The 19,478-nt window shown below is 43.6% G+C and overlaps 1 protein-coding gene across 3 annotated transcripts; it reads right to left on the reverse strand.

Moving 5' to 3' along the window:
* Positions 1–13,661: 13,661 nt before the first annotated feature.
* Positions 13,662–19,425, reverse strand: LOC125525804 (disease resistance protein RGA5-like). Of its 3 annotated transcripts, none has more exons than XM_087533024.1 (5): positions 19,235–19,425; positions 18,210–19,071; positions 15,610–17,538; positions 15,460–15,514; positions 13,663–15,118 (listed from the first exon to the last, which is right to left on the reverse strand). In XM_087533024.1, exons 2-4 carry the CDS (start codon positions 19,022–19,024, stop codon positions 15,493–15,495), a joined length of 2,766 nt encoding a protein of 921 aa, XP_087389150.1. In that variant the 5' UTR covers positions 19,025–19,071; positions 19,235–19,425; the 3' UTR covers positions 13,663–15,118; positions 15,460–15,492. The 3 variants fall into 3 exon arrangements, with proteins under 3 accessions (XP_087389152.1, XP_087389150.1, XP_087389151.1); XM_087533025.1 differs by having other exon boundaries at positions 13,664–15,118; positions 18,210–19,039; XM_087533026.1 differs by lacking the exon at positions 19,235–19,425 and having other exon boundaries at positions 13,662–15,118; positions 18,210–19,067.
* Between the last annotated feature and the right edge of the window lie 53 nt (positions 19,426–19,478).

Here is a 19,478-nt window from a genome sequence, read left to right on the forward strand (position 1 = left end):
TATTTATTTTCTATTGATGGAGGCATCATTCCTTTATTAGCAAGCAGCAACTATCACTTGCTGCATATGTTTCTTTTAATGCACTAACTTGAGCAAGTCTTGTAGTTTACTGGGAATTAGCAAAAGGTAAGAAAACAGGCCATACTATACAAGCACGGGCATGAACCAATGGCCTACAAGCACCTAATCAACCAGGAAGAGGACCGTCTATGCATAGGACTAAACCAGCAGTACAACCGTAAAGATAGAAGGAAAGTTGTTTTCCTGACGAGATCTGAAGCAAAAACCCCATACATAGTACGACAAGCATGGTAGATGAACCAAAAAAAAACAAATAGATAGGGAAGCTGGCCGCACAAACACATAGATTCATAGGCTGTTCATCAAGCACTAATCAACCAAGCGAATCAGAACAGATCCAACCTTGTTGGTTAACGACACAGAAGTCCCACGAACCAACAAAGAACCTACACGGCAAGGAAACATGAAACACAGAATGGTTCAGCTCACAGATATTTTATCAAACAAGAGATGAGCAAGCAGGATCTTACCTCGCGGAGCAAATAAACAGAGGATAAAGTCAGCAAGAACGAGTTCATGTAGTAGGCCAGAAGCATCTTCTTTGTGCTAACTGTAGAAAAAAGATTCTTATGAAGATATTGTAGTGGTGGGTATTTAAACTTTTCAATATATAGAATGCACGCTCCTGCTGTAACTAAACTTCCAAAGGAAAGCAAAGTTTCACCTTTTCCCAATATAACCATGACACCACTAAAAACAGTTAACTGTAATGCGTGAATCTAATGACCTGAAATAATGAGAGAGAGAGAGAGAGAGAGAGAGAGAGAGAGAGAGAGAGAGAGGAAAGGGCAACATTCCACTACTGATTACAACAAATACTGGAATGAGCAGATTTAGGTTACACTAAAATGCAGAAATTTCTTACAAACAAAGAATGATCCAACAGATAAAAAGAGCAATTCCAAAAAAACTAAGGCAAGTTTGAGGCTAGGCATTCATATTGGTGGAAGGAGAGCCCAGCTCGCTGAGCACCATTTTGTAAAATTCCTTGTTCGTCCTGCCAGCTCTCTCACCTGAATGGCATTTAATCACACAACTTCGTTGTGTTGTTGTAATAGCAGGTAATTCAAATTCAGAATGAAATTGGTTATCGATGATCTCATTCTTTCTACACCATTAATCCGGGAGGGTTGCTCGTGTACTACCTATTTTAGTATGTGGTCAAGCTTTTCTAATTTGACTATACTAATATACCCCCCTCCAATACACACAAATTGTATCGATAAGATGAAATATATTATTAGGTTTGCCATTAATCATATTTTATTAACAACCATGATGCATGTATGACAAAGCATGAGCAACATCCCTAACAATATTTAACCTCCTCGTCCAATCCATTTCAACTGCAGTTTCTAGACAATTTAAAGATGTTGCTAAGCTCCCTCTGTTCATGTATTCATATACAAGGAATCTTCCCTGAGTTGCAGAGCAGTAACCAAATAACTTTGCAATGTTGCGATGCCGAATGTGCACCAATGAGTGCATTTCACGGTTAAATTGCTCATCGTCTTCTGCCACATGGATCTTCTTCACCGCTAATAATTCACCTGTTGGGAACTAAGCCCTATAGACAGATCCATTCCCTCCAGATCCGATGCAAAAATCATTGCTGAAATTGATTGTGGCATCAACAATTTTCTTGTACACATCTTCCACATCAAAGTTCCAGATGGCGTACATCATGGTCTGTTGTACTTCATTTGATGTTTCTATCTTATTTTTCTTCCTTTTGCAATGCCATGTTACTAGTGTAATGACAAACACAAAAGATATAACAACTGGTATAATAACTAGTAAACTAGCATCAGATGTTTTCCCTTGTTTACTACTTCAAGGAAGGTCACAAGGGGGCAAAACTTTCACAACACCACGCAATTTCTTATTATTCCTGAACCATTTGATTGGAGCTTCTTCGAAAAACTTAGTATGTGGCACTGACCCTTCTAGTTTGTTGTATGACACATTGATGGATAGGAGACTGGTCATGCTTCGAAATGATGGCGGAATGTTGTCGTTCAGTGCATTGCGAGAAAGATTCAAGGCTTCAAGCATACCAAGATCGCCTAACAAACTTGGAATAGAGCCAACAATTGAATTGTCACTTAGATCCAACCTATCTTGTAGGTTTACTAACATCCCAAGTTCGATAGGAATTGTACCATTTAGGTGATTGTGGCTCAAGTTTAGAAAGTGAATCTTTAGGCAGTGCTCAATTGATTTTTGTATTTGCCCAGTTAGGTTGTTTGATGACAAATCTAGATACTCCAAGTTGTTCAGTGATCCAATTTCTTGTGGCATATTTCCCTGAAGCAAGTTACTAGAAAAGGCTCAGGTTAAACAACATCTTTGTGTTGCTGATTTCTCTCGGAATCTGTCCTTCAAGCTTGTTTGATGAAACATCAAGTATCCCCAGATGAGTTAATTTCCCTATACTTGATGGTATTACTCCAGTTATATTGTTGTTTGATGCACGTAGCACAGTAAGTTTGTAGCACTCACCCCAAAGATGAGATTATCTGTTGAACAATTTATTTGAACTGACATCACTATAGAGAACATTTGGATAAGTTCCCATCCCGGTGATATCTCCTTCAAGGTTATTTCGTTCAAGTTGAACCCTTACTAGGCTCTTACAACTTAGCAAGCTTGATGGTAAGGGTCCAATCATGTTGTTGCCAGTAGCAGACAAATGTTGTAGCTGACCGTCCAGCAGCAGACAAATGGTAGTGCTAGTGGTAGTAGAGCAGGAAGGAGATGTTGCAAATGTTTTTTGGTGGGTCGTGTTGGGTTGCTGCCCTCCAGATTAAGGGCTCGGCGGGCCTCGGAGCGCCGACTACGATCAACAGTTCGCACCTACGCATCCTCGCCGCTTCGTCCGGCGAGGAGCCTGACCCTGAGCTTGGGCTCGGCGGTAGGATCGCGGTGCCGGCACCGACTTGCACGACATCACTCTGGCGCACACGCTCAGGCCTCGTGCAGGGCACTTAGGAGGATGTCGCAGTGGCCATGGTGAAGGCAATGCTCGGCGGCAACGCGGCGGGTCGTGCCTGTTGGGGAACGTAGCATAAATTCAAAATTTTCCTACGTGTCACCAAGATCTATCTATGGAGTCATCTAGCAACGAGGGAGGAGTGGATCTACATACCCTTGTAGATCGCGCGCGGAAGCGTTCAAGAGAACGGGGTTGATGGAGTCGTACTCGTCGTGATCCAAATCACCGATGATCCTAGCGCCGAACGGACGGCACCTCCGCGTTCAACACACGTACGGAGCAGCGACGTCTCCTCCTTCTTGATCCAGCAAGGGGGAAGGAGAGGTTTATGGAGATCCAACAACACGACGGCGTGGTGGTGGAAGTAGCGGGATTCCAACAGGGCTTCGCTAAGCGCTGCGGGAGGAGGGAGATGTGTCACGGGAGGGAGAGGGAGGCGCCAGGCCTTAGGTATGTTTGCTCCTCCTTTTCCCCACTATATATAGGGCCAAGGGAGAGGGGGAGGCGCAGCCCTTGCCCCTTCCTCCAAGGAAGGGTGCGGCCAAGGGGGGGGGAGGAGTCCATCCTCCCCAAGGCACCTCGGAGGTGCCTTCCCCCTTTAGGACTCTCCCCTTTTCCTCTTCTCTTGGCGCATGGGCCTCTTGGGGCTGGTGCCCTTGGCCCATATAGGCCAAGGCACACCCCCTACAGCCCATGTGGCCCCCCGGGGCAGGTGGCCCCACCCGGTGGACCCCCGGGACCCTTCCGGTGGTCCCGGTACAATACCGGTGACCCCGAAACTTGTCCCGATGGCCGAAATAGCACTTCCTATATATAATTCTTTACCTCCGGACCATTCCGGAACTCCTCGTGACGTCCGGGATCTCATCCGGGACTCCGAACAACTTTCGGGTTACCGCATACTAATATCTCTATAACCCTAGCGTCACCGAACCTTAAGTGTGTAGACCCTAGGGGTTCGGGAGACATGCAGACATGACCGAGATGACTCTCCGGTCAATAACCAACATCAGGATCTGGATACCCATGTTGGCTCCCACATGTTCCACGATGATCTCATCGGATGAACCACGATGTCAAGGACTTAATCAATCCCGTATACAATTCCCTTTGTCTAGCGGTACGATACTTGCCCGAGATTCGATCGTCGGTATCCCGATACCTTGTTCAATCTCGTTACCGGCAAGTCTCTTTACTCGTTCCGTAACACATCATCCCGTGATCAACTCCTTGATCACATTGTGCACATTATGATGATGTCCTACCGAGTGGGCCCAGAGATACCTCTCCGTTTACACGGAGTGACAAATCCCAGTCTCGATTCGTGCCAACCCAACAGACACTTTCGGAGATACCTGTAATGTACCTTTATAGCCACCCGGTTACGTTGTGACGTTTGGCACACCCAAAGCACTCCTACGGTATCCGGGAGTTGCACAATCTCATGGTCTAAGGAAATGATACTTGACATTAGAAAAGCTTTAGCATACGAACTACACGATCTTGTGCTATGCTTAGGATTGGGTCTTGTCCATCACATCATTCTCCTAATGATGTGATCCCGTTATCAATGACATCCAATGTCCATGGTCAGGAAACCGTAACCATCTATTGATCAACGAGCTAGTCAACTAGAGGCTTACTAGGGACATGGTGTTGTCTATGTATCCACACATGTATCTGAGTTTCCTATCAATACAATTATAGCATGGATAATAAACGATTATCATGAACAAGGAAATATAATAATAATTATTGCCTCTAGGGCATATTTCCAACAGTCTCCCACTTGCACTAGAGTCAATAATCTAGTTCACATCGCCATGTGATTAACACTCAAGGTCACATCCCCATGTGACTAACACCCAAAGAGTTTACTAGAGTCAATAATCTAGTTCACATTACCATGTGATTAACACTCGATGAGTTCTGGGTTTGATCATGTTATGCTTGTGAGAGATGTTATAGTCAACGGGTCTGAATCTTTCAGATCCGTATGTACTTCGCAAATCTCTATGTCATCTTGTAGATGCAGCTACTACGCTATATTTGAAGCCATTTCAAATATCTGTTCTACTATACGAATCCAGTTTACTACTCAGAATAATCTGGATTAGTGTCAAAGTTTGCATCGGCGTAACCCTTTACGACGAACTCTTTTACCACCTCCATAATCGAGAAAATTCCTTAGTCCACTAGTTACTAAGGATAACTTTGACCGCTGTCCTGTGATCCATTCTTGGATCACTCTTGTACCCCTAGACTGACTCATGGCAAGGCACACTTCAGGTGCGATACACAGCATAGCATACTGTAGAGCCTATGTCTTAAGCATAGGGGACGACCTTTGTCCTTTCTCTCTATTCTGCCATGGTCGAGCTTTAAGTCTTAACTTCATACCTTACAACTCAGGCAAGAACTCCTTCTTTGACTGATCCATCTTGAACACCTTCAAGATCATGTCAAGGTATGTGCTCATTTGAAAGTACCATTAAGCGTTTTGATCTATCCTTATAGATCTTGATGCTCAATGTTCAAGTAGCTTAATCCAGGCTTTCCATTGAAAAACACTTTCCAAATAACCCTATATGCTTTCCAGAAATTCTACGTCATTTCTGATCCATAATATGTCAACAACATATACTACTTAGAAATTCTATAGTGCTCCCACTCACTTCTTTGGAAATACAAGTTTCTCATAAACTTTGTATACATCCAAAATCTTTGATCATCTCATCAAAGCATACATTCCAACTCCGAGATGCTTACTCCAGTCCTCAGAAGGATAGCTGGAGCTTTGCATACTTATTAGCATCTTTCAGGATTGACAAAACCTTCCGGTTGTATCACATACAACCTTTCCTCAAGAAAAATCGTCGAGGAAACAATGTTTTGACCTTCTATCTGCAAGATTTCATAAATAACGCAGTAATCGCTAATATAATTCCAACAGACTCTTAGCATCGCTACGTGTGAGAAAGTCTCACCGTAGTCAACTCCTTGAACTTGTCGGAAAACATCTTAATGACAAGTCGAGCTTTCTTAATGGTGATACTTACCATCATTGTCCGTCTTCCTTTTAAAATCCATCTGTACTCAACAGCCTTATGACCATCGAGCTGTTCCGCCAAAGTCTACACTTTGTTTTCATACATGGATCCTCTCTCGGATTTTTATGGCCTCGAGCCATTTATCGGAATCCGGGCCCACCATCGCTTCTCCATGGCTCGTAGGTTCATTGTTGTCTAGCAACATGACTTTCAAGACAGGATTACGTACCACTCTGAAGTAGTACGCATCCTTGTCATCCTACGAGGTTTGGGAGTGACTTGATCTGAAGTTTCATGATCACTATCATAAGCTTCCACTTCAATTGGTGTAGGTGCCACAGGAACAACTCCCTGTGCCCTGTCACACACTAGTTGAAGAGACGGTTCAATAACCTCATCAAGTCTCCACCATCCTCCCACTCAATTCTTTCGAGAGAAACTTTTCCTCGAGAAAGGACCCGATTCCAGAAACAATCCCTTATTGCTTTCGGATCTGAGACAGGAGGTATACCCAACTATTTTGGGTGTCCTATGAAGATGCATTTATCCGCTTTGGGTTCGAGCTTATCAGCCTGAAACTTTTTCACATAAGCGTCGCAGCCCCAAACTTTTAAGAAATGACAGCTTAGGTTTCTCTAAACCATAGTTCATACGGTGTCATCTCATCGGAATTACGTGGTGCCCTATTTAAAGTGAATGTGGTTGTCTCTAATGCCTAACCCATAAACTATTGTGGTAATTCGATAAGAGACATCATGATATGCATCATATCCAATAGGGTGCAGTTATGATGTTCGAACACACCATCACACTATGGTGTTCCAGGCTGTATTAGTTGTGAAACAATTTCCACAATGTCTTAATTCTGTGCCAAACTCGTAATTCAGATATTCATCTCTATGATCATATCATAGATCTTTTATCCTCTTGTCACGACGATCTTTCAACTTCACACTGAAATTACTTGAACCTTTCAATAATCCAGACTTGTGATTCATCAAGTAAATATACTCAACATCTACTCAAATCATCTGTGAAGTAAGAACATAACGATATCCACTACATGCCTCAGCACTCATTGGACTGTACACATCAAAATGTATTCCTTCCAACAAGTTGCTTTCTAGTTCCATTTTACTGAAAACGAGGCTTTCAGTCATCTTGCCCATGTGGTATGATTTGCATGTCTCAAGTGATTCAAAATCAAGTGAGTCCAAACGGTCCATTTGCATGGAGTTTCTTCATGCCTATACACCATTAGACATGGTTTGCATGTCTCAAACCTTTCAAAAACGAGTGAGCCCAAAGATCCATCAACATGGAGCTTCTTCATGCGTTTTATACCGATATGACTTAAGTGGCAGTGCCACGAGTAGGTGGCACTATCATTACTATCTTATATCTTTTGGCATGAACATGTGTATCACTATGATCGAGATTCGATGAACCATTCATCTTAGGTGCAAGACCATTGAAGGTATTATTCAAATAAACAGAGTAACCGTTATTCTCCTTAAATGAATAGCCGTATTGCGATAGACATAATCCAATCATGTCTATGCTCAATGCAAACACCAATCTCGATGGTAGAGGGAGCGTGCGATGCTTGATCATATCAACATTGGAAACACTTCCAACACATATCGTTAGCTCAACTTTAGCTAGTCTCCGTTTATTCCGTAGCTTTTATTTCGAGTTACTAACACTTAGCAACCAAACCGGTATCTAATGCCCTGGTGCTACTAGGAGTACTAGTAAAGTACACATCAACACAATGTATATCCAATATACTTCTATCGACCTTGCCAGCCTTCTAATCTACCAAGTATCTAGGGTAATTCTGCTCCAGTGGCTGTTCCCCTTATTACAGAAGCACTTTAGTCTCGGGTTTGGGTTCAACCTTGGGTCTCTTCACTAGAGCAGCAGCTGAATTGCCGTTTCATGAAGTATCCCTTCTTGCCCTTGCCCTTCTTGAAACTAGTGGTTTCACCAACCATCAACAATTGATGCTCCTTCTTGATTTCTACTTTTGTGTCAAACATCGCGAATATCTCAAGGATCATCATATATGTCCCTGATATATTATAGTTCATCACGAAGCTCTAGCAGCTTGGTGGTAATGACTTCGGAGAAACATCACTATCTTATCCGGAAGATCAACTCCCACTTGATTCAAATGATTGTTGTATTCAGACAATCTGAGCACAAGCTCAACAATTGAGCTTTTCTCCTTAGTTTGCAGGCTAAGAAAATCGTCGGAGGTCTTATACCTCTTGACGTGGGCACGAGCCTGAAATCCCAATTTCAGCCCTCGAAACATCTCATATGTTTCGCGACGTTTCAAAACGTCTTTGGTGCCTCAATTCTAAACCATTTAGCATTACGCACTGAACTATCATGTAGTCATCAAAATGTGTATGTCAGATGTTCGCAACATCCTTAGACAACGTTCGAGGTTCAGCACACTGAGCGGTGCATTAAGGACATAAGCCTTCTATGAAGCAATGAGGACAATCCTCAGTTTACGGACCTAGTCCGCATCATTGCTACTATCAACTTTCAACTAAATTTTTCTCTAGGAACATATCTAAACAGTAGAACTGAAGCGCGAGCTACGACATAATTTGCGAAGACCTTTTGACTATGTTCAGGATAATTAAGTTCATCTTATGAACTCCCACTCAGATAGACATCCCTCTAGTCATCTAAGTGATTACATGATCCGAGTCAACTAGGCCGTGTCCGATCATCACGTGAGACGGACTAGTCATCATCGGTGAACATCTTCATGTTGATCGTATCTACCATACGACTCATGCTCGACCTTTCGGTCTCTTGTGTTCCGAGGCCATGTCTGTACATGCTAGGCTCGTCAAGTTAACCCTAAGTGTTTGCATGTGTAAATCTGTCTTACACCCGTTGTATGTGAATGTTTGGATCAAACACCCGATCATCACGTGGTGCATTGAAACAACGAACTGTCGCAACGGTGCACAGTTAGGGGGAACACTTTCTTGAAATTTTAATAAGGGATCATTTTATTTACTACCGTCGTTCTAAGCAAATAAGATGTATAAACATGATAAACATCACATGCAATCAATAGTGACATGATATGGCCATCATCACTTTGCTCCTTTTGATCTCCATCTTCGGGGCTCCATGATCATCATCGTCACCGGCATGACACCATGATCTCCATCATCATGATCTCCATCATCGTGTCTTCTTGAAGTTGTCACGTCATCTATTACTTCTACTACTACAGCTAACGGTTAGCAATAAATTAAAGTAATTACATGACGTTTATGTTGACACGCGGGTCATAAATAAATTAAGACAACTCCTATGGCTCCTGCCGGTTGTCATACTCATCGACATGCAAGTCGTGATTCCTATTACAAGAACAAGATCAATCTCATACATCACATATATCATTCATCACATCCTTTGGCCATATCACATCACATAGCATACCCTGCAAAAACAAGTTAGATGTCCTCTAATTGTTGTTTGCATGTTTTACGTGGCTGCTATGGGTTTCTAGCAAGAACGTTTCTTACCTACGCAAAGACCACAACGTGATATGCCAATTGCTATTTACCCTTCATAAGGACCCTTTTCATCGAATCCGATCCGACTAAAGTGGGAGAGACAGACACCCGCCAGCCACCTTATGCAACTAGTGCATGTTTGTCGGTGGAACCAGTCTCACGAAAGAATACGTGTAAGGTCGGTCTGGGCCGCTTCATCCCACGATGCCGCTGAATCAAGATAAGACTAGTAACGGCAAGCATATTGAACAAAATCAACGCCCACAACTACTTTGTGTTCTACTCGTGCATAGAAACTACGCATAAACCTAGCTCATGATGCCACTGTTGGGGAACGTAGCATAAATTCAAAATTTTCCTACGTGTCACCAAGATCTATCTATGGAGTCATCTAGCAACGAGGGAGGAGTGGATCTACATACCCTTGTAGATCGCGCGCGGAAGCGTTCAAGAGAACGGGGTTGATGGAGTCGTACTCGTCGTGATCCAAATCACCGATGATCCTAGCGCCGAACGGACGGCACCTCCGCGTTCAACACATGTACGGAGCAGCGACGTCTCCTCCTTCTTGATCCAGCAAGGGGGAAGGAGAGGTTGATGGAGATCCAACAACACGACGGCGTGGTGGTGGAAGTAGCGGGATTCCAACAGGGCTTCGCTAAGCGCTGCGGGAGGAGGGAGATGTGTCACGGGAGGGAGAGGGAGGCGCCAGGCCTTAGGTATGTTTGCTCCTCCTTTTCCCCACTATATATAGGGCCAAGGGAGAGGGGGAGGCGCAGCCCTTGCCCCTTCCTCCAAGGAAGGGTGCGGCCAAGGGGGGGGGAGGAGTCCATCCTCCCCAAGGCACCTCGGAGGTGCCTTCCCCCTTTAGGACTCTCCCCTTTTCCTCTTCTCTTGGCGCATGGGCCTCTTGGGGCTGGTGCCCTTGGCCCATATAGGCCAAGGCACACCCCCTACAGCCCATGTGGCCCCCCGGGGCAGGTGGCCCCACCCGGTGGACCCCCGGGACCCTTCCGGTGGTCCCGGTACAATACCGGTGACCCCGAAACTTGTCCCGATGGCCGAAATAGCACTTCCTATATATAATTCTTTACCTCCGGACCATTCCGGAACTCCTCGTGACGTCCGGGATCTCATCCGGGACTCCGAACAACTTTCGGGTTACCGCATACTAATATCTCTATAACCCTAGCGTCACCGAACCTTAAGTGTGTAGACCCTACGGGTTCGGGAGGCATGCAGACATGACCGAGATGACTCTCTGGTCAATAACCAACAGCGGGATCTGGATACCCATGTTGGCTCCCACATGTTCCACGATGATCTCATCGGATGAACCACGATGTCAAGGACTTAATCAATCCCGTATACAATTCCCTTTGTCTAGCGGTACGATACTTGCCCGAGATTCGATCGTCGGTATCCCGATACCTTGTTCAATCTCGTTACCGGCAAGTCTCTTTACTTGTTCCGTAACACATCATCCCGTGATCAACTCCTTGATCACATTGTGCACATTATGATGATGTCCTACCGAGTGGGCCCAGAGATACCTCTCCGTTTACACGGAGTGACAAATCCCAGTCTCGATTCGTGCCAACCCAACAGACACTTTCGGAGATACCTGTAATGTACCTTTATAGCCACCCAGTTATGTTGTGACGTTTGGCACACCCAAAGCACTCCTATGGTATCCGGGAGTTGCACAATCTCATGGTCTAAGGAAATGATACTTGACATTAGAAAAGCTTTAGCATACGAACTACACGATCTTGTGCTATGCTTAGGATTGGGCCTTGTCCATCACATCATTCTCCTAATGATGTGATCCCGTTATCAATGACATCCAATGTCCATGGTCAGGAAACTGTAACCATCTATTGATCAACGAGCTAGTCAACTAGAGGCTTACTAGGGACATGGTGTTGTCTATGTATCCACACATGTATCTGAGTTTCCTATCAATACAATTATAGCATGGATAATAAACGATTATCATGAACAAGGAAATATAATAATAATTATTGCCTCTAGGGCATATTTCCAACAGTGCCGGCCTCATGCAGGTCACCGAGGAGGATGCCGCGGTGGCCATGGTGAAGGCGATGCAAAGGCAGAGCAATGTGTTAATATGAGGGGGCCAATGCCCCCCTCCCCAGCTTTGAACCAATTTTTGAAAGAAAAAAGGGAGGGCTTACATGGGTGTAAATTGCAAAAAAACCACCATAATTGGGGACCCTAATTCCGAAAACCACTACCATACAGATTTTTTTTCAAAAACCCACCATCTTTGTGATGACAGTTTGCAGAAAACGTTGATCAGTTGATTAGAGCTGTTTGACGGAAAAACTGACAGCTGGGTCCCTCTATATATGATGACGTGGCATGAAACAACTCACAACGTTTGATTCAAATATTAGGCTGGTGTAGGGCCCACCCGTCATTCTCACTCCCACTCCTCTTCCTCATTTGGTCAATACCAACGCACTCGTCATGAACTCATCGGTGCCCTCGCCATCGTCGCTCCAGCCTCGGGTGCTTGCCAGGAGACTCAGGAGAGCTGGAGAAAGGGAAGGTGGAGCTCACCAGGAGCTTGTAGTCGATGCAGGGGTGGCAGGGGAGCTCGGGTTTCGATGGCTTGGTGCGTGGCGGCTACTGCCGGAGCTAGCAGGGTGATGACGGGAGGTAGGAGGAGGTTGTGGGGCTCATCGTGAAGATGCCCTGCGGCACTGGGGTGTTGATGCAAAGCATCTGGGGGACACGGCGAGGTCTGGCGCTTGACTTCCTGACCAAACCGAGCTTCGTGTTGACTATGCAGACTGAGCTATGTGTTTCATGGCCATGATCTCTTAATGATTGGACTTTTGGTTGCTCTAATGTTGTCCTAAATTATGATTATTATTTGGTGTTCCTCTTGGAGTTCAGGCACCTAATGAGGTATCACATTTGTGATTGAAAAAGGCCAATTTATGTTTTTGGACTGATCACCTAATTATTATTATCTCATCAATCGGATGTTTATCAACAAGTTTTATTATTGTGCTTCGTAATCATGAAGTATATATTTTTTTTTCAATTCAGGCATGCATTGCAGCGAATATTGTTCTTTTACTATATGTATGGACCAAGTGTGCTCACAAGGAGCGCTGATTGAGCGCCTGAGAGTTGAACGACCTTTTTTAATATTATGAAATTGTATTTAGGTTGACAATTGAAAATATATCCCTACTCTTACATATTTTTGCTTTCTGTATAATTGCAACTCTTTGGAATACAACAAGTATGTGTGTAGACGATATATGAGAACGTGTTCTAGAGGCTGCCCTCGTATTTTCCGCCTTAAATTGTTTATTGGAATGTTATTACTTTTTTTCAGCCAAATGTTGGTGAGATTTTTTTTCAAATGTATAAACAGGTTAACGACTTATAACATTACTTCTGCCAACCTTCACCACTCAATATCTTTTTGTACAATATCTCTTTATTGACTAAAAATTCCACTAGATGTTTTATTGCGATGAAGTGTAATAATGCTCAAAAACATTATTGGTAGCATAACATTCCGCAGCAACACGCGGAGAATCATCTAGTTAATATATATGACCTTGCCAAGTATAACTGCATGCGGCCGCATCGTCGTGCAGCCAGCCAGCCCACAAGCTCGATGAAAAGGACTTCGGGAGCTGATTCTCCTCATCGACTTTGTATAGATACTTGGAGAAGAAACTTGACATCATATCCTACTCCCTCTGTTCCCAAATATTCGTCTTTCTAGATATTTCAAACAAACTACAACATACGGATGTATGTATACATATTTTAAAATGTAAATTCAGTCATTTTGTTCCGTATGTAATTACTTGTTGAAATCTTCAGAAAGACAAATATTTAGGAACGGAGGGAGTATATGATAGGAATGATATGAGAGCTAGCCTAGCCATCGTAGCCTTCATCGTATGTATGGATACGTGGTGCAAGTTGGATATTTCATGCGTGCGCAATTCCTACGCTCAACGTCAGACCTAACACATATCAATGGTTACCCACTCTTCACCGACTCAACTGAGTTGAGATTTTCCACATAGCACTCTAGCACGAGTCTTCTTCATCTCGGCAAAGTTCGGTGCTTAAATAACTCGTGGGTGATTTTATTAAAAAAATGACAAGATAATCCTGCTGGGCAGTTTTACCGTGCACCAAATAACCTGTAATTTTCTGCACGCCATAACAAAATGAAGATTTAATATCCCTACGGACAACTCCACTGAGTCATTGCAAACTGCGTTGCCGACTTGTTTGCGAATTGTCCATTGGTGATACCTGTGAATTTGTGGGAATTTCTACTTTGGGCCAAATTGACTCAAAATTTGTGGTAATTGATCTGGTGTATGCCTGTCCCGAGAGTAGTTTTCTGTCAACAACAGTGAATTCTCTGCATAAGTTTGCTCTTTCAGCCAGAGCTTCAGTTTGTCAATCCAGATCAGAAATCATGAATCAAACTACAGACATAAGGTATGGACTCCTCACGGTTACATCAAAATTTTCATACATAAACATGCCATACCTGATACTTCTTTTGCCCATTAGATCTCCTGGACATCATATACCAAATGGGTATGGATTTGCAGCCAGGATATAGCTGCACCCTCAGGAAAAACAACACTAAATGGAAATGGAACTCTAAGAGGCAGAAAAGGGAAATGCCAAAAACCCACCGCATACTCTGGTTCTGCAAATGCTACAGGTAACGGGTATAATCAATCATACGAAGAAAAGATGGTCACACAATTTCATAATGAGCAGAGTTTGGCCCCTCCTCCTTTTTCCGGGCTTGAGACCGGCTATGCAACATGAAGCGTAACATCATCTTAGCATAGGCGGAGTTACACCCCCACTCCACACACCCCCATATACACATCAAACCCACCTAAACCAAAAACTAAAACCCAAAGAACAGGACACACACAAACACACGAAGGCACAATCTCCAATACCAAGACCCAAGATAGAAACCTAAACGACACACACCAAATAAATGGTAAAGAAAACCCAAGACCCTCTTTTAGAATTCTTTTTCCGAGTGAACAACGAAGCAACAGACTACTCGACCTCAAAACAATTTTTTTGTGTTTTTTCCATTACTACAAAAGGGAGAGAAATAAACATGTTTTTTTTGTGATTTTCATTTTCTTTTACTACAAAAGGCAGTAAAACAAACAAGCATTTTTTTATTTTTATTCTGCTAAAAAATAGAACATAGCAAAAAAAACACTTCTTTTTAGTTTGTGCGGCTTTTCCATTTCTTGAAAAGATAGTAAAATAAGTAGATATTTTTGTGTTTTTTCCCTTTGCTTAAAAGACAATAAATAGAGCAAACAAACAGAAGCCTCCCAATCCCTTTTCTTTTTCTGCTGTGATTTGTTAACACTGCTGCCCGCCTGCATAAATGGAGTAACTCTCAGAAAATGTGTTTGTGGAGTATCAATGGTTACTATTTAAAACAGTGAAAAAATAGCACGCTATAGCGTCCTGAGCAATATCTAACTAAATAAATCGATGTACAATGTCTCTCTAATAGCGTATTTTAAGGGCCACGCTATTTTGTCATAGCATGCTATTTTTTCATTGATTTAAAATGATGAGAAAAATATATGTATCGTGTGGGCAGATTTGTAGTTGCTTTTTTACAGTTGATTGGCAGTTCCTTTTATTTAATCTTGCCTAAAAAGAAAAAAAACAAGGTGCAGATAAATACTCTACTTAGATAGGGAGTACGTACCTTGTTTCGTGGAGGTGGAGTTGCATGGCTAGATTAGCTCAATCGATGTTTTAATCTGGGAAAGAAAGGAAAAGGAGATCTGTGAGATACACGGGTAGCGCTGCCCATGGAGATCAGCACTGACGAATAAATAAATATACACTTGGTTACCTCCGACGCCAGTTCTCTGTAGCCCTTGGTATGATAGAATGCTCGACACGGTTGGGAAGCATATCCATTGCACGCTTCGCCGTTTCCTTGGCCTTCTCGTCGTCCGCACGAGGGGCATATAAAGTGATGACGACTCTCTTAAGCAAAGGGAGGTTCCCTAGGCTAGCAAAGTCAAAGTCAAAGCTAATGCCATCATCACTGGACTGTGCTACGACCTCAAACTGGAGTGATTCAAGGACCGGCATATCCCCCTCTTGAAACGAGTCAAGCGTTGCTTCTGTCCTGAAGAACCTTAGCTTGGGGAACGCACCTGCACCGCCGCCAATGGTGTCATGGTGGAGAGTTGACACCGTCTCCAGCTTGAGGGCGACAAGCTCTCGAAAACTTCCAAAGACCTCCATATCTGGACTGCATACATGCAGTTTTAAATGGGACAGATTCGGAAGAAGCGAGGGATTGATCCTTGCCATCATCCCAGGTTCTAGGCAGGACATGTGTAGAACACGTATTTGTGGAGACAGAACAATCCGTTCCCAGGGGTTCTCTTCGTGACTGTGACTGGAATCCCTACACCCGACAACTAAACCAATGTCTATGACTTGGATCTTGCTCAGTTTGGCTACAGACTTGGCCCAACTATTCATTCTCCTATCGCCATGTACATATACGCTTTTAAAAATGCGGAGCTTCCTCAACTCTGTCAGCTTGCCCAGCTCTGTCACAAAGTTGGAGTGCCCATGAACTCCTCCTAGGCACAACTCTTCCAGAGATGTCAAATTTCCGATCCAGTATGGCACTTCAATGTCTGTTTCCCAGATGTTCAAGCACTTCAGTTCACTTAATCGACCAATACTCTCTGGAAGTTCCCTTATGCTATTTCTACCCAAGTCCAGTACCAGCAAAAACTTCAGATGTCCTATTTCCTTTGGGAGCTCACTGATACCAATGCTCCCTAGTTTGAGGTGCCTCAAGTGAACTAACTTCCCAACATGCTCAAGATTATAGCTACACTTATTCAAAGTGCCATTGCCTTCCAAAGCTAGGACACGCAAAACTTCAAAGCATGAAAGTGATGGCAACAAATCAACACTGCACATGGCATTAAATGACCTTGCTTGTAATGTTGACGTGGTAGCCAGGGGCTGGGCTCTATGATGAACAACTAGCCTGCGAGCATTGCAATGTGAAGATGTATATTGCTCCTTACTATCCAATAGAGTAACAAACTTTTCCTCCTTTGACAATAGGCATATCATATCAACCATCATGTCATGGACACGACACCCAGTTATGATGCCAATATGTTCATCTCCCTCTACCGCCATTATCATGCTTTTGTTCACCAGCTCATTGAAGTACCTCTCACCAATCTCGAATAGTCCTACCCCTAGTTCCTCATGGACAAAACCTTCGGCGACCCACTTCCATATCAAACTATCTTTTTCAATCAGATGATCTTCAGGATAGATGCTCAGATACAATAAGCAAGTCTTGAGGTGACAAGGTAGATCATAATAGCTAAATAAAAGTATTTTCCTCGTGTTCTCCACGTCTTCATTTTCTTCATGCCCAAAACCAATTGAAGTGTATACCTTAGACCAAAACTCCACAGGTTTACCAGCAAGCAAACTAGCTATTGTGATTATAGCCAATGGTATACCACCACATTTGTGTAAAATTTTATCATATACCACTGCTGGAAGATGATTATTCCATTCTATTGCAGCACAAGATAATCTTCTATGAAATAAATCCTTGGATAAATCAAGAGAAAGTGGCTGTAGCTTGTATACTTCACTGGCCATTGTGGCAACTTCGAGTGTACGAGTAGTTGTGATTATCCTGCTTCCACAATTCTTACACACCAAAGCGGTCTTGACCAGCTCCCATGTTTTTTTATCCCATATGTCATCAGTGACAATCAAGTACCTGTCATCGCCATCCATAGCGCAAGGGATATAACAGATTAGTGGAAATATTTTATAGGGCCCCTAAGTATTCAAAATATCTTTAAAATGAGGATGCATGCATGTTAGCCTACTTGTTGAGGAATCTAAAGTTGCATTGTTGAATCAGGACATGGAGGGGTCCAGGAGAGAGACATGTTGCAAGTGCGGAGTTTAATTCCATTTCATCGTCCAAAATTATAGTTTTGATTAACACATTTCCCAATCTAGATTCTTTCAACTATTAGATATATTTTTGAATTGACATCGATTGTAAGAAATTTTAGAATATATGAAACAACGATGAAGGTTCGACGGAAGACGGAAGTCCCAACCCAAATTATAAACCATAATGGAGTAGGGAAACCTTGATACAATACATTATTATGCGCATACAAGCACACATTTTTTGCAAAATACACAATAGTGATGATAGGACATCGAAACCCTTATCTTATAATATGTCTCAAACCAATTGTTCTACTCATTTCTTCTCAGGATTGACGCTATTCTCTCCCATTTACTATCTGATGTATATGAAATTACATAACAGGGGGCGTACCTCTTGTTCTCAGAATTCAATAATTGGTTGCCTTCCATGCAACCCCCTAATCACTAGTTGAAGTATATGAAACTACATAATAGGGTGCATACCTTTTGTTCTCGAGTAATCCTCGGAGTTTGTTGATTAGCTGCCTTTCATCCAACTCCGAGTACTTTTGGCCGTCAATTTCAAGGAGTATGTCATTGAGAACTTTCTTCACGCTAGGGTTCCGTCCAACCGGAACAAAAGCACTGCAATCAAATTGCGCTTTATGCTTATCATACAGTGCTTTGGCAAGAGTTGTCTTGCCAAGGCCTCCGAATCCGAAAATAGAGAGTATCTTGAGTTGCCTGGACCCATCAGCATCCCCATCACTCATCATCTTGGTTAGCTCATTCAACGAATCATCAATACCAACGAGCTCTTTCTGGTCCTTGTACAAAGCCAATAGGCGAGGGTCAACAGTGGTTGCGCCAACTGGATTAGCAGCCATGCCGTTGACCCGGTACCTATCACGTCGGTCAGCCGCCTCCTTGACGCGGAGCTTGATGTCTTTGATCTCATCGGAGATCTCATGGCGAGTCTTGCTCTTGCTGAACAAGTCTCCCATCTTCTTCATGAGCTTCTTGAGTTTGCGTGGCTTGATGGCAGGCTCAGCTCCCTCGACGCGCACCAGGAACTTGTCGACGACGTCCTCCATTCTGAATGACAAGTCCCTGACTTGGTTGGCCCAGAGCTTGACCTGCTCGTCGAGCTGGTCTCGCGGCACGTCCCCAACCTTGCGGAGGGCAGCATGCATGCTCTCCAGCTCTCTCTCTAGATACCCAACATCTTCCTTGACGCCCGTCTGCAGCTTGTACTCCTCCGTGAGGAGTTGGCCAAGCTTGAGGAGGAGGCTGCCCATGGCCCCCGTCGCGAGATCCATGGTCGCTCTCAGCAGCTGGGTTGCGCGATTTGTTTGTGCGCAAGCAACTGAGTCAGATTTATGAAAAAATAGCAAGCGACAGTAAGAAAATGCAAGTAAGTATGGAGAATATGCTGCTACAGGCTGCAGATCCACTTGCTGCTGTTGGATTTGAGAAAGAATCTATCTACGAGAAAATAGAAGGAGATGGAGATTTGGGAGGGGACTCACCTCACGCACCTGCAGACTTGCTCATGGAGTCAGGGAAGTAGGGGACTAGTGGAGATGGGGAGGAGCTAAGGATGAAGAAGATGTGGCCATTCAGGGGACACTAGGGGAGGAGCAATTGAGAGGAGGAAGAAGACCTGGACGCGACCAGAGGGGAACGGGGCTCCAGATCGATCCTTAGAATTGGGCCTCTCCCTCTCCCTTCGCTGCTGGGCCCTGATCCCTATAAAAAATAGTTTGGGCTTTT

The sequence above is a fragment of the Triticum urartu genome, chromosome 7A, assembly GCF_056163025.1.
Source record: "Triticum urartu cultivar PI428250 chromosome 7A, HENAU_Tu73, whole genome shotgun sequence".
NCBI lineage: Eukaryota > Viridiplantae > Streptophyta > Magnoliopsida > Poales > Poaceae > Triticum > Triticum urartu.

Excerpts from the sequence above, each read along its gene's own strand:
- LOC125525804 (XM_087533026.1), bottom strand. The coding sequence starts at position 19,024 with ATGGATCTCGCGACGGGGGCCATGGGCAGCCTCCTCCTCAAGCTTGGC. Across the intron at positions 17,539-18,209 it reads GGATTACTCGAGAACAAAAG|GTACTTGATTGTCACTGATG; the intron begins GTATGCACCCTA and ends TGGCGATGACAG. Across the intron at positions 15,515-15,609 it reads ACAGAGAACTGGCGTCGGAG|ATTAAAACATCGATTGAGCT; the intron begins GTAACCAAGTGT and ends TTTCTTTCCCAG.